A 14,448-nucleotide genomic window follows, 5' to 3' on the forward strand; every position below is an offset into this window, starting at 1 on the left:
GTTCTGCTGTTTCAAATTGCCTCATCAGCACTTACAACCTCATCCTTCAGTGACATCAAGATATCCAGGCATCAGTATACAAGCCAAAATTTAATTCAGAAGCTGAAAGAAAATCAGTAAAGCTAATTTTAGAAGGAAGCAAGCTTACCTTATCTAACACAGTATCTGCTGCCTGTAATTCAATTTTTTAAAAAGCTACAAAAATACAAAGATTTTTGGCTGGGGACAGGGAAGCACGGAACATTAACACCCTTAAAAACGCATAAGGAAAAAGAAAATACTTAGCCAGGAACACCTGTAGATTTGCCTTGCAAATTTTTTGATCGGGGTAGGGGAGACACGGGGATGGGGACAGATGGGACAGGACACGGGAACGGGGGGGAACAACCAAAAAAACCACAACAACAAAAAAAACAACAAAAACACCAACAAAAAACCACCAAGTCCTCACATCCAAGAAAGCATACCAAAGTCTAGGCTCAGTAAAGAGACAATCCTGCACAGAATGACCCCAAACCCAATTAATTCAAAATAGAAATTAAGTAATTTGAACAGGCATTCAAGCTGGTCCTCCGTCAGTATGGCAAAAATTGAACATTAAATCAGCTTTGCCAGGAACAGTATTTGTGGCTCCAGAAACTGCTTTAAAAGGGTAATTACTTCATCATCTTAGGATTCAGGAACAAAAAAATGTAATGATTACCCAGTAGCATTCTCTCTGTGTACTACTCCAGTCTTCTGTGCTTACCTTTGTAGAATGCCATTTTCTTGTGGTATTACACCATTTATAGCTGCCTGAAAAGAGAAAACAAGTTTTGAGTCAAGGATACAGAGCAGTTGATTCAATGAGCATTCTTGGTGAACGATACTGTCAAAGTACCTGCATAAATTAAAAACCATATCTAAGCGCAAACAAACATGAACTGAAGCTCACACTCCTATGAGAGTGCAATGGATTTCCCAGGTGGAATGCAACAGGAATAAACTGCATGGCCCACGTCCAATAAATCTAACACTTTGTACACTTGGTACATACATACAGTGAACATACTGCTTTCAAATACATCAAGCTAACAGCACAGACAAGGCAGCCAGACGGCACGTACACAGATAACCTAGTGTTTCCCAGAAGTATCAGACCTGCACAAACCTATAGACCCACACAGCCACACACACACTGCATGTCACAAGCCTGACGTGCTCACAAATTGCTAAAGTTGGTGCAAACAGCTACTCAACAGGACACATGCCTCGATCACACCTATGCCTTCCAGGCAACCTGCTTCTACCTCACACCATTTAGCCCCTTAGAAGTCCTCATGTTCCAGGGAATCACAGAAATTACTATCCCCAAAAATCAAACAATCTTCAAGTAGAAGAGGAAGTAAGGTTTATGTGGTTAAATATCGTTCCGTGCTGTCCAGATCATCAGAACAAAATATTACTTATAGAAGTATAAGTACAATGCTACCAAGCTGCATTCAGATTCGGTTTTATTTGAAATTACAGAACTATTACCTATAAAAATATCTGCATTAATTCTATCTCATATTAAAATGCCTTCTTTTTAAAATAATAACACACCCCAGCTACAAGTTCAAAACCCCACTGCTGACAAAACCGTCTTTCTCAACCTGTTACGGCATTGCTCCATTCTGCACAATTGCACAAAGCTTTAATGCATTTCCAGCACATCTGATGCTATAGAGGTTTGTATAAATTTTGAAGTTATATGTAAGCCAGGATGAGAGAAAAACTTGGAAAGCAAGTAAGACTCTCTTCAACAGTATTCAGAAGACAACTTATTTCAGACAACTTTACAGCACCAAAAAAGTGTTTTAAAATGATCCCATCACTAGGATTTTTCAGATTAAGGGGCAGTGAAAGTGATACCACGTGAGCTGCTGAAGACTACTTACACATTTCACTCCTCAGCTGATTAAACTTCATTCTGATTATTGTTAGAAGATATCGGAGTAAAGACATCAGAACCCTACCTAACTTCAGGCTTTTAATCCTAGCCCAGCAGTGGGCAGATAAGGTGGAATAGCACAGGAGGGAATTTGAGAAGGAATGAGAAAGAATTCCAAAAATATCTAGAGAGGAGAAAAAACAGACCCCAAAATACTAATTAAATTTCTGCTCTTTGATGATCTTTATAATCACTATTGTGTTCACAGGCACATATTTGTTAGGCTTAACAGTGAGATTAAAGAGAGCTTGTAGTATCCCACTAATCTTTTTCTGCTGTACCAGCAGTGATTCATGCATTTCTACTGTCACGGCTTCTAATATCTGCTTTCATATGTCAGGTATACCTGACCTATTGGCCAGAATAGCTGGTGTATGAGTGTCTGGTCCCTGATGAAGAGGAGATCACTGATGTTTTGAAGCTCATAGATTCCCTGGTACTCTAGGAGGCCGCAGAACTAAGGACAGTCATCACCTATCAACATCATTTTTGCAGAGTAACATTAAAAAAAAACCAAAACAAACAACAGCTTAAGTAAGCGCTCAATTAACATAGAAATAGATTAAATCAAGATTTAAAGGCTATGGTTTCTTTTTCTCTGAATATATAAACACGGGGTTGTTTTTTTTTCAATTTCCATTAATAGATAAGGCTACATAAAGTCAAAAAGTATTACTGCTGAACTCTGCTAAGTAACTATGATATTGCAATAAGATTTATGTATTTAGAAACAAATACTGCACAAATAATAGCAAAAAAAAGCAGACAAGGAAAAGGGTCACCAGTATCTATAAGCTACAGCAACTACCCATGAGGCTACACCAAATTACAGTGAAAACAAAGCTTCCTACCAGATCAGGTTTTAAATCAGTTTATCCACCATGCATGGCAATAACCAGTGGTTTCTTTTTAACCATGTGTCTCATTTATCATCATTGTGGTTTTTGCAGTCACACATAGCTCTTGATCATTTTCATCTAGTAAACCTCCAGGAAAAAGTGGGAGGCTTTGGTTTGTTTGGCTTTTTCATGTATTGGCTTTACCCTGCCACACTCCTCAGCAACATACATTTCATTCCTGTCAATCAACAGGTAAAGCTGGCTGAAAGACAATAATAGCCTTCATTTTGCATCTATAGGATACAGAGAGCAAATACAGGGGTTTGTACCACAGGACCTACGCTAATAATGATCTGATGGTGCAAAAGAATTCTCTTTACTGGAAGAAAAAGAAGCTGCTTCAGCCATGAAGAAATATAACACACTTTGGCATTTCCACACTTCTTCTGTCAAAGCTCATGTCTCTGTCTCAGAGGATTAAATCAGCTCAAACTTCTTCTAAGCCCAGTTGGGTTAAATACGATAGAGGCTCCAAGCTATTTTCTTTAAAACTGAATAACTCACTTGTTCACATCCCCAGTTTTGTAAACTTGATGACATTTAAGGGGCATTGCAGTAAGAAAAAACAGCAGCAGCATTATGTACTTTTTTTGATGGAAAGACCTCTATTAACCACACTGTAAAAATAAAGAGTCTGGACACTGTTTGTTAAGCAAGATGGAAGACTAAAATTATATAGATAGCAAATGGTAGCAGTGCACATGTAGATATTGCATAAATATTAAATATCCATGTTCTTGAAAAACATCTGTAAGTAGACCCTGAAAAGAAACTAAGAAAAAGGAACAACCATCTGCTTTAGAATTTCATAGGAGAAAGATTGTGACTATTGAAAAAAAAAAAATTTAAAAAAAAAAAAAGTTATTAAGGCAAGATCTGTTCCAGGCTGTTCCTCCCCAGTGTCAGTCCCCTTTGAGAGAGGATCAAGTCTCTATGGTTAATCAAACATTCAAAGTTGTGGGGATTTTTTTTGGGTTTTTGTTTTTTGGTTTGTTTGTTGGTTTTTTTTTTTTTGTCTTTCCAAACAGGGATCATTTGATCATCAAAAATGGCCTGTGTGACTAATATACAGTAATTAAAAGATGTATTGCCCTTGAAACAATTTCAGTAACAAGTGCATTATATCTATTTGTGATTTATTAAATATAAAGATACCATGTCTGGCTCAGAAAATTTCTTCAGCTTCCAATAACCTGTTGCTTAGACTGCTACCAGGGAATTAGCACTCCGTGCTTACACTGTTCTCATGCTGTATATCCACAAGTGTCACCGCTGGATACTGGGTACCACAGTTCAGATGGGTATTTGCCTGTTCTAATGTTATCACTATTTAAAGAGTGAAGCTCACCTTAAATGGAAAATTATAGGGGTTTCATGAAATTTTTCCTAAAGCCAAGAATCTTAGGTGTGTCTCAGTGCTATCCATATACAAACTCTACCATTAACACTGTTCAAACTTGGAACAGAGGAATAGAAGCCAGGACATAATTACTGCTTTGATAACTACATTCAAACAACTTCCAGGCCCACAATTTGTTTTAGGAAATTATAAGCCAAATTTAGTTATTCTTGATTTATACATTTTGTTTAGAGACATCAGTCATATACCCAGGAATTGAAGCAGTTTATTTAAGAATTTATTAAACACTGCATGACCTGATCTAATTGGACCTGCTTTGGACCAGACTGACGTCCAGAAATAACTTTGAATCTCAAGCAGTCTGTGACTCCATCATCCAACTGTATAGGATATATTGATAAACATTACTGAAAATCCTGCCTATTTAAAAGTGAATGGGAAGACAGGAATATGATGTAATACTGGACTGATGAGAGCCAGTTACAAAGGTTCAATGTAGCAATACTCTTCTCGTGTTTGTTTCAGCAGCAAGCTTCCAAATTACAGTATCAAAATTTATTCAATCCAACTTTGTTTCGTGCAAACATTGGAAACAACAAAGCAACAGGGTTAATGAAAGGTTACCACATTCATTAACAGTTTGGGCAACCCAGCAGCTCTGTGGTATTCTACAAATGGACTGAAATTATTTCAGTGCCTAAAGAACATTGTGAAGCAAACTGAAATTTAAAGCTTTTCCACAAGGGAATATTAACTTAAATAGATTAGTCAGTTCTGACTAAATGTGACCATCTTTTATGAGTACAAAACAGTCTTAGTGAGAAAACCAAGAACCACCATTTCTTAATAATACAATAAAGCAACTATGTTGATGACTTCTCTCAAAATATACAATTGTGGTACTAACCATTTAAAAGCAATTAAGCACATCTTACAGTTTATCCACCATGCATCCCAGAGGGCTGAGGGTCTTATAAATAATTAAGAACAAACTGGTATTTTAGATAGCACAAACATTAAACTCCCTAGTTTAAAACACTCAGTGGTTATCACTGTTTGAAGACAAACTGGATCTGCTAATCATGTTATTTAAAAGCAGAGGTCTACCTATACTGATTGTATATTCAAATGGGGCAGGGAATTCCTTCCTCTTCATGAACTACAGAAGGAAGGTAGTTCTTATATTTCCAGAATTTGAGTGTGATGTTTAGAAGAATTAAGAGTTAACCGCCAAAAGCGCAGCTGAAGGCTTTTGCAGTGGGTAAGGTGAGAGAAGATCTTTCTCCATGGCTACCTCTCGTACCCTCTCCTTTCCAATTTCCATACCACACAACGGTTTTGGCTGACAGATACTGACCCTACCCTAGATACAGATCCTTTAAAACCTTCCCCATTCAACCCTCTAGCCCAATGAAGAGCAAGACCTTTCAACAAAGCAAGATGTAAGGTCAGTTTTCCAAAACAGGGTATTAGAAAACACATCTTTAAGCAAAAGAAGAAATAAGTTCAAGCAACACGGTGCTGGGAACACAACCCTTCCAGAAGAAGAGGCTGGAGACATATAAATACTGTGCGTATGTGAACACTGCACGAATTTTATTGAGATAACCATATCAGCTTAATGCAACTAGTACAAGTTTATGTATGAATCAGCTTGCACAGAGTTTTAAAAGCCTTATTTATGTTTGACTGAATTCAGCAAGTCCACTTTAGTCTATTTAATAAAGTCCACACAGAGCTTTACATTTGTTTAGCTAAAAATTGAGAAGGTTTACATTAAACAAACACAATATATGAATGAGACACAGACATAGGGTAATAGGAACTGCCATAGCAAATAATTTAATCCAAAATCCAAAGATGACCAACCAAAAATTATCAACTGCTTCAGAAAGTCACAGGGAAATATAATGGAGTAACTTGCTCACAGGGCATTTTCTTCCAAATCCCCAATTTTCTGTAGGTCTGACACATTCAGATTTATAGTAATTATAATTTCTTGTTGCATTCCACTTAATCAAATAACCCCACAACCCACATATTATTTTTATGAAACTCAGTAAGAGCCTTTTTCGATGGAAGAATTAATCTATTGTGACTTTCAAAACTCTATATTCTTCCTCAAATGCTACAGCTCATAGATTTTTACTTCTGGTTTAAAATGTCTGGTAAGCTAAAAACCCTAAGTTCTGCATTTTGGGTCTTTCCTGTTCATTTTGCCTTTTCTTCCTGTTATATATTTAATGTCTCCTTGATACAAAAACAATTTCTCTCAAATCAGAAGTTCAGAAAGTTTACCCCATGCCGTTTTCTACATTAGCAGAAGCAAAGAGAGCTCACCGTCTTAGAGGAAGGGGTGCTACCAGTTTTTAGGACTGTATGTCAAAATATAGCCAAAAAAATGTTTGTTTTGTTGTTTCACACTACAAAACAAATACAAGCCTATTTTAATACTTGCCTGACCCCTTCAGCATTTAATCTTAGGCTTATTCCTCAAGTCTGATTACACAAGTGGATACAACACCAAAACCTACACAGAAAACTTCACAAGAGAGAGAAATGACGTGCAAGACAAACGTACTGTGGTTTTTGAGTTCTGTAAAATAAAAAAAAAATATATATAACTGTTCGATTTTGGAAATATCAGCCAGGATTCCTCTGTCCTATCAATCCATCCTGCTTGAGGCTCACTCAAGATTTGCTGAATTCAAACAAACTAATCATGTGTTTTAAAAGCTAGAAATGTAATGAAATATACTAAAAGGCCCTCAGAAAGCAATCTATAATATACTAGAAAAAGCATTTCTTATCTTTTCTATTTTATGATATACTTCCACAGCATAAAAAGGTCATTTATACTACTCTGTTTTCGATTTTAATTCCATTTCAATTAATACTACTATTAAGTTGGGCTAAATGTGGTATTTCCCCTGAAATACAATATTCTTACTCTAATCTTGTTGCTTTCACATGATAAATTGCTTATCCTAAAGATTTAAAATCCATTATTTTATTTGGTATTCAAACAAAATAAATGGTTGATAAAACTCCAAAAGCTTTGTACCATGGGGTGCTTAAAAAAAAAAAAACACCACACACAAAACACAAACAAAAAGAAAACCAGGAAACAAAACCCAAAACCAAACAAATGTTATCCAAAAAGGAAAAGATAAATAATTAAATTATAATCAGTAAAGGAAAATAGTTAGTGAGACAAAACATGCACAAAAAGATAAAAAAAGCAAAAGTGAATTTTAAATTGCTTCCAAACTATAATCTGCGTGGCAAAGGAACATACTTTTATATACAACAGCAAAGCAAAACAGGGGAAGCACAAAGACTTAATAGTTCCTTTTGAGCATGGAAGTATTTCTTGCCATGAAACTAACTTGCACGGTTCTGCTATATGCGTACATTTCAGTAATAACAGTGTATGTTTTGAAATAATGTTCCCCTAATAACCTTTTTGGCAAATACTAATTTGGGGTTGCGTTTCCAACAGAACTGATCATAACAGGGAATGCCAGATGTAGATGTGTCAAAACATTTGTTCTGACCTGCTGATACTGTGATTTCAGGAAACTGGATAAAAAGAAAGGCTATGCATAGACTTTTCTTGTTATCAGTTTACAACAACGAAGTACTAAATTTGGAAATAAACAGCAGAAGCTTTACTAACTGATGCTGACAAAAACATACTGCAAGTATTACTCAAATACTGCAGTCAATTTGGATTAATAAAATAAAGGTTTGTTGAAATCAGCTGTAGTAAATACAATCACTTCTTTCTGCCCCAAGACATCGAGATTGTATGATGAGATTCCCAAGCAGAGGAATATGGCTGCTGTGCAGCTTTATAGAACTACCACATCTTGCCTGTCACAGGCAAGGCTGCAGTCTGTTATTCTAAACAAGAAATTCCATGAAACCTCCTGCAGAAATACCAATTATTCTAGACCAGCGGGTTTTTTTTACAAACAAGATACACTATCACCTTCCTACACACACAGCTAGTTTGAAACCATTACTTTAAACTCATAGCAGTCAGTACTCGTTAAGTTTAAAAAAAATTATTTGTTTTTTATTTTTAAATGAATGCAGTAATATTTAAATTTTTTAAATTACGAATTGTGCCCCAGTAGTAACAGAAGCAACCTCTACCTTTGTTATCTTTGGCAGGCTTTTCAAGGCAAAGAAATGAGTCAGCTTTTTCCTGTAGCTTGTGTTATACTTGCTGGCGTTTCCCCAGCTTTGCAAGTCTCAAAGTATTTCCAAGTGCTAGACGTGAAGTTACACCCACAAAGTTTTTACAGAATGCCAACATTTGTCCCCATCGTGGTTAAAATTTAACCAAAAGCTGTAATTGAAGTACAATGAAATGTCTTCTATGCATTCTGCTTTATTTCAGCTTGCTTTCTTTACAACAAATATACTTCATGAAAAGCTGCAAAACAATAGAATTGCTAATAAAGCAAAAAATTTAACATTTCATCAAAAAATGCCACATGAATATATTCACACAGATGATTCACTTCATCAGCAAGAGAGCATGCGTTGAAATAGTTTACAATTAGCACTCTAGATGTGGTTTCCCATTTCTCCCTACTACTTTGGTGGCTTCAGCAAACTTTTTCCTGTAGTTCTTACAACATACCGAAATTCACTAGGAAGCCTTTCAACAGTTAGATATACTTCTATCATCCGGGGGGGGGGACGATGACGACACACACCACATTTCACACAGTTCTTTAATTTTATATTGTCACTGCATTATTCCCCAAACAAAGCACAATCTTAATAAAAAATTAATAACTGGATGTATTTTCCTAGCATAACAAAACTAAATAACATGAACAGATTTATAAGAAGCTTATGGATCAGCATCTATCCAAGCTGAAACTCTGTTTCAGCAGGAACAAAGGCAAATAACCCACTCTGGACCATCCACTTACCACTTACTCATATAGAAAGGGAGAAGAGCAGACCATGACGTGTCTGCTACCTTGACACACATGTATGTATCTTGATCCTAGTCTTTAACATCACAGATTTTTTACACCAATACTGCTTTCACCTTCTAACAGAAACGAATGCTTATGCTTGATATCAAAACATATTTTGTTAGTCCTTAAAACATTAAGCTAGACAGCAAGAGTCAGACAAAACAAAGGCTATGCCTGAAAAAATTATGGGTGTACTGAACTCCCACATTTCTACCCCTCTCCCAATTATTTGTGAATTTGAATTACAACACTGAAATGCACACGCTGGTGATAGTTACCCTGTGACAACATACTTTTTGTTCAGGCTTAAAAAGAACAATAATTAAAACCAACCAAATAAATAAATAAAGCACTCATTGTTACCACATACTAACTCTTAGCAAGTACTATCAGGGATGAAACCTCAGGACACAAGTCAATCCAAAAAGTCCTGGATGTACTGCCTACAGACAAAGGCTCCTTCACTGAAAAGCTGTAATAACGTGAAACATTTTATATGACAGCATTCAAATTACCCTAACCATAGTCAGCAGACTGCCTAATCACTAATCCATAATAAAAGAATAATTATGCAAGATTTAGCTTAAAAGTTTGGAAACCAGAAAATCCCAAGCCAAAGCATGTAACCTACAACTTGTCTCACATTATTTCTCACACCTCTCAACAACCTATGCTACACTGCTGGTGCTGCAGCAACCCAGGTCTTCCAGGACCAGCTAAGGAGAGGTTTTTTTTAAATAAAACTAGGACAGAACGGTTAAGATATTCAACAGTATTGTAAGTAAATCCGTTTTTAAAATACTCTGCTTTGAAAGCTTGATGGGTCTAGAGGACTGTGGTAAAATCTTTCACAATTAAAGTTCACTTGCAAAATAGTCACAGCATTGGCACTGGTTCTGGTTCAAATAATTTACTACTTTTTTCTCCTATTCATACATTCCTAGCATGATCCGTGGCACAGTAATCACTTCTCAAACATTTATAAGATGTATGCAGTTCTCAGTTCAACTAGTCAAGAGTAATATATACTGCAAACAACTTACAGATACCCCATTACCAGCCACTTCACTACTAATGTATTCCAGAAAATTGGTCTTAAATTTGAATGTCTCAGGACAAATTAATGCTAAGCAATCTTCATAGAAATTGCCAATACAGAGGTACCAGCCTCTGAAAATAACTATCTGTAAAATGTAAGGCAGGTGGGTAATGCATCCATATAGCTAGAGCAATACTATCAGGTACTACTGTGATCTTGGGTGCCCTTTTTGGTTATTCTCAGAGCACAAAACTCTATTACAGTAAACGAGAGTCTTTTTCAACAAACAGAAACCTAAGTTTATTAATCCCATTGCTTGATCGATCACTGTGCAAGAAAAACTTCAGAAGCTTATTTCTGAAGTAACTAAATTCTACCTGTTATTTGGTTAGTTACTTTACAATGTTGGCAGTAAAGTTTTACCTAAAAGTCTCCTCTGCTCTCATAACAGTTTCATGTGCATCATGACAGCAACATGGCTATAAAATACAGGCTTAAAATACATAATCGCAATACCTTTGTTACCCTCTAGTGAATAAAGCAGACTTGTTCTATTAGAAAAATTAAAATCAATAGTTACGAAACAAAAGAAACTATTTTAGATTACCATAATCCCCTTAGGATCTAGAAAACTATCTACTATATTGCAAGTTACCCATTGCATTTGCTAAAATTATAAAGTGGTGAAAGACACTGATTTCTTCACAGATACTGAAGAACTATTCTAGTTTAACAGGAACAAAAACATGTTTATCTAGAAGACACTCTGCCCAAGCTATACCAGTTTTACCTTGTGACAAAGATACACCCCCCATTACATCTTCCTTCAGTCAGCAACATGAGAATTAGTGCCTTCTGATGAATCAACAAAACTGCAAAGCAGAGGTGAAACAGCACTAAAGAAAACATGTTTAAAGCCATGACTCTTAAGTGCCTTAAATTAAAAAAATCCCTACCTCTGAGAGTTACCAATTTTTTCATCCTCCCAAATGACTGCCTTCAAATTGAATGACAAAATAATTGATATATTTAACCCTAATTCATGGTTTCCATTAAGTTGCAAACTGCACATCCCTTGGCCTCAATCCATTTAAACATGGTAGAATGAAAGTGAGCCCTAAATACAGTTAGTCACCTACTAGAGAAGTGATCCCATAATGCGAATATTTCAGCAGTGCCTTGAAAATAGGAGACAAGAATGATGCTGCTCAGCACCGCTTTTCTATAATGACAGCTCAGGTCTTCTCAAGCTCTGAGGCCGTCAAGACTTTTTTCACAAAGTAAGCACCATGTATCAGCAGAGGAGCAATTTAAAGAAAATAAAACTGTTTTCCTTAAATTCCCAAACAATCTTTCTCTGACAAGGCTTTGCCCTGGGAAGGAGACACAGTAATTTCCTCAGGGATGGGGGAAGAAGAGTTTGCATTTCTTACACATTCACTTGCCTTAGGACCAAAAAACAAAAAACCACAGAAATAAACTGAAGCAGCCAAACATCCCTCTGGGTCTAGTACACAATTTAGCTATTATTTGTTGGGGTAAAGTGTGCTTTGAGAGGAGTTCTTCTACCTGAAGAGTCCCAGGCAAGATCTGTTGGAAACTAATGAAGTTTTGGGATAGCAGACTACAGATGAGAAAAAGAATTTCAGCTTTCAAATCTTCCTCTACAGACAAGCCAGAGACTTCCCCCTTCTCACGCTCCTTTTTTATAGGGGGAAAACTGTGAAACTTAAGGTTCTTGGATATTTACATCGTATCAGCACCTACAGCATTGATTACAGCTTTCATGTGTTTCCTTATAAAAATCACAAGATATGGCAATGTTAACGTGATCCAAGCAGCGTTCCTCAACCTCTTGTGAAAGGGCAAAGGTCATCCAGACAAGAAAACAAAACCAAAGCCCAAAGTATTTTTTTTGGGGGGGAAAAATGAATCCAAGAGACCAACCTATGTAATAAAATGATAGTTTTATTGAAAATAATCAAAGTTTAGAATGTACAAGTCAGACATCTGCTACTTTTATTCTCCCTTAGTATGTCTGTTTCCTTGCTTGCATGTATCAGAACATGTATATGACATTTCTGTTGGGTTTGGCTCCATTTTATTTTAAACTGTAGTTGCTCTGTTGACCGTTTTCTGATGTCCAACAGACCACTTGCTGGCAACAGACCAAGACCGATGCAAAGACACAATGGGACCAACTGCAATTCTGTGCTCTCATCAAAGTCACGTGAAATGACTTGTCACAGTGCCAATATAGTGAACACTTTCCTGCATCACCTGAGGTATCAACTAGCACCATTATTAAAAGTCTCAGAAGAAAGCAGTTTGGATTTGGTATGACCACAAAGACTGGGCTAGCTTGCTGCTAGCAGAGGTAATCTTCCTTTCTTGAAGCGCACTGCTGAGGTGACAAAGCAGCACTCTTATCCTGCATTCTGCAAGTAATAAAAGATATTTCCTCCACATGTATTAATGATGGTGTTTTGTTTTGTCTAATAGATGAATGTGCATACAGCCATGTGGAAAGCCATACCATGCTTACAACTGCCTAAAGAAATGCACATTTCATACAGTCTTCAATGTAGAAAATATACAAAAAGGAAACATCTGTTTTACCCAAGATGAAGTCATTCGTAAGTAAATAAAACAATTAATTTAATAATAAGGGGGGGGTTTAAGAATTAGCTGGTCTTCTTTGCTACCACCCAGCTGGATAAAATACACAGCATGCACCTGAGCCTACTCAAAGACACAGAAGTGTTACTTTGAGAGCTGCAGAAAGCTGGAAATACAAAGAATCCTAAATCAAACCATTTTTGCAAGCAAGGATTCCTAATATAATAGAAAGTACACTGAAGACTTCCAAAAAGAATTTCTGTAGTCCTTTGTAAAAGAAAAGTTCACATACAATTTAACTGTGTCCTACTAGAAGGGATTAATGCTGCAGCTGGACAGACAAGAAACCTGCAACTCCTCTATTTCCTGGAGAACAGGGACCGTGCCTGCAGGACGCCTGCGCCAGCGGGATGCCTGTCCACCAACACTACTTGTCAGCACCTAAGGCAGAGCTTCCTTCTTCCTTAGCTCTGCTGGCAGCAGGATTCTGAATGCTGTCCAGGCAACTCAGTGCAGTGACAGCCTGCATAAAACCACCAAGCCAACAACAACCTGTTCAACATTACACCAAGATCTAGAAAAGGACACCTGTCTACAAGAAAACTTTAAAAGCTCCTTACAAGAAAAATTGGGCTGCAAACCTCTGGTTCCCACAGGCAGATGTGACTGTTCATTTGACCACAGGGAGAATGTTATTAATACAGAGATAAGCCCATGTTCCTAACAGCGAAAATCCCTCAGATCTAGTCCTAATGAGACGAGCATACCATGAGCTTCTCACTAGTCCCATAGCGAGTGCTGTCAAATACATGCCACATTCAGCATGCAGCTCTGAAGTAAAGCTAACAACAGGGCAACAATACAAAAGGGGCCAATGGGATGCACTTCATCACTATAATATGCAGTCCTGGTTCTCCAGCCACTGAAATACAGCCCACTTGGAATGAAATAAGAGCTGCTAAACATATGACAATACTGTCCCACATTCAAGGAAAAGAAATGGCCATGTGCCAAACTTAAATTAATCACCTAGTTTCTGGAGGCAGACTAATTCAAATTGATCAAAAAAAGCACAAAGAAACCACACTAAAGCTTTTGCAGGGCAAACCAGTTAGAAAAAGAAACAAAAGACATCGTTACTGTATTAGTTTTTAACCAACTTGTACTGAGATTTACTAAGCATTGTAACAAAAGAACTTAAGTTAATGGTTAGAAAGCAATAAAAGGCACAAATAACAGATTGTTGATAAATGTCAAGAGCCAATGGCCTGTTGTCTGCCTAGAAATCCCATCTAAACTGGCACCTCCAACAGAAAGAAAAAAAACAAACAACTGAGAAAAATGAGCTAGGCCTTTGCAAATTTTGTGGTGGTTTTTTTTTTTTTCTTGTTTTGTTTTTTATTCTTTCTTTCCAAAAGATTACATAGAATTATAAATATATAAACAAAATGGGTACTTACATAAAAAAAAAACCCTGTCTGACAAATAACGACTTTTCTTTTTTAGAGGTTTTAAACAGCAAGATGTAAAAAACCCTCATCTTCTGTGTAAGTTAT

At 36.7% G+C, this 14,448-nt stretch overlaps 1 protein-coding gene across 1 annotated transcript in view; it reads right to left on the bottom strand.

Moving 5' to 3' along the window:
• The window catches only part of FAF1 (Fas associated factor 1), a 171,369-nt gene that overhangs the window by 135,077 nt on the left and 21,844 nt on the right, over window positions 1-14,448 (bottom strand). Inside the window, exon 3 of the mRNA XM_040611322.1 lies at window positions 749-795. Coding sequence (XP_040467256.1) covers window positions 749-795 — 47 coding nt within the window. The remainder of the gene's footprint in view (window positions 1-748; window positions 796-14,448) is intronic.

The sequence above is a fragment of the Falco naumanni genome, chromosome 11, assembly GCF_017639655.2.
Source record: "Falco naumanni isolate bFalNau1 chromosome 11, bFalNau1.pat, whole genome shotgun sequence".
Classification (NCBI taxonomy): Eukaryota; Metazoa; Chordata; class Aves; order Falconiformes; family Falconidae; genus Falco; species Falco naumanni.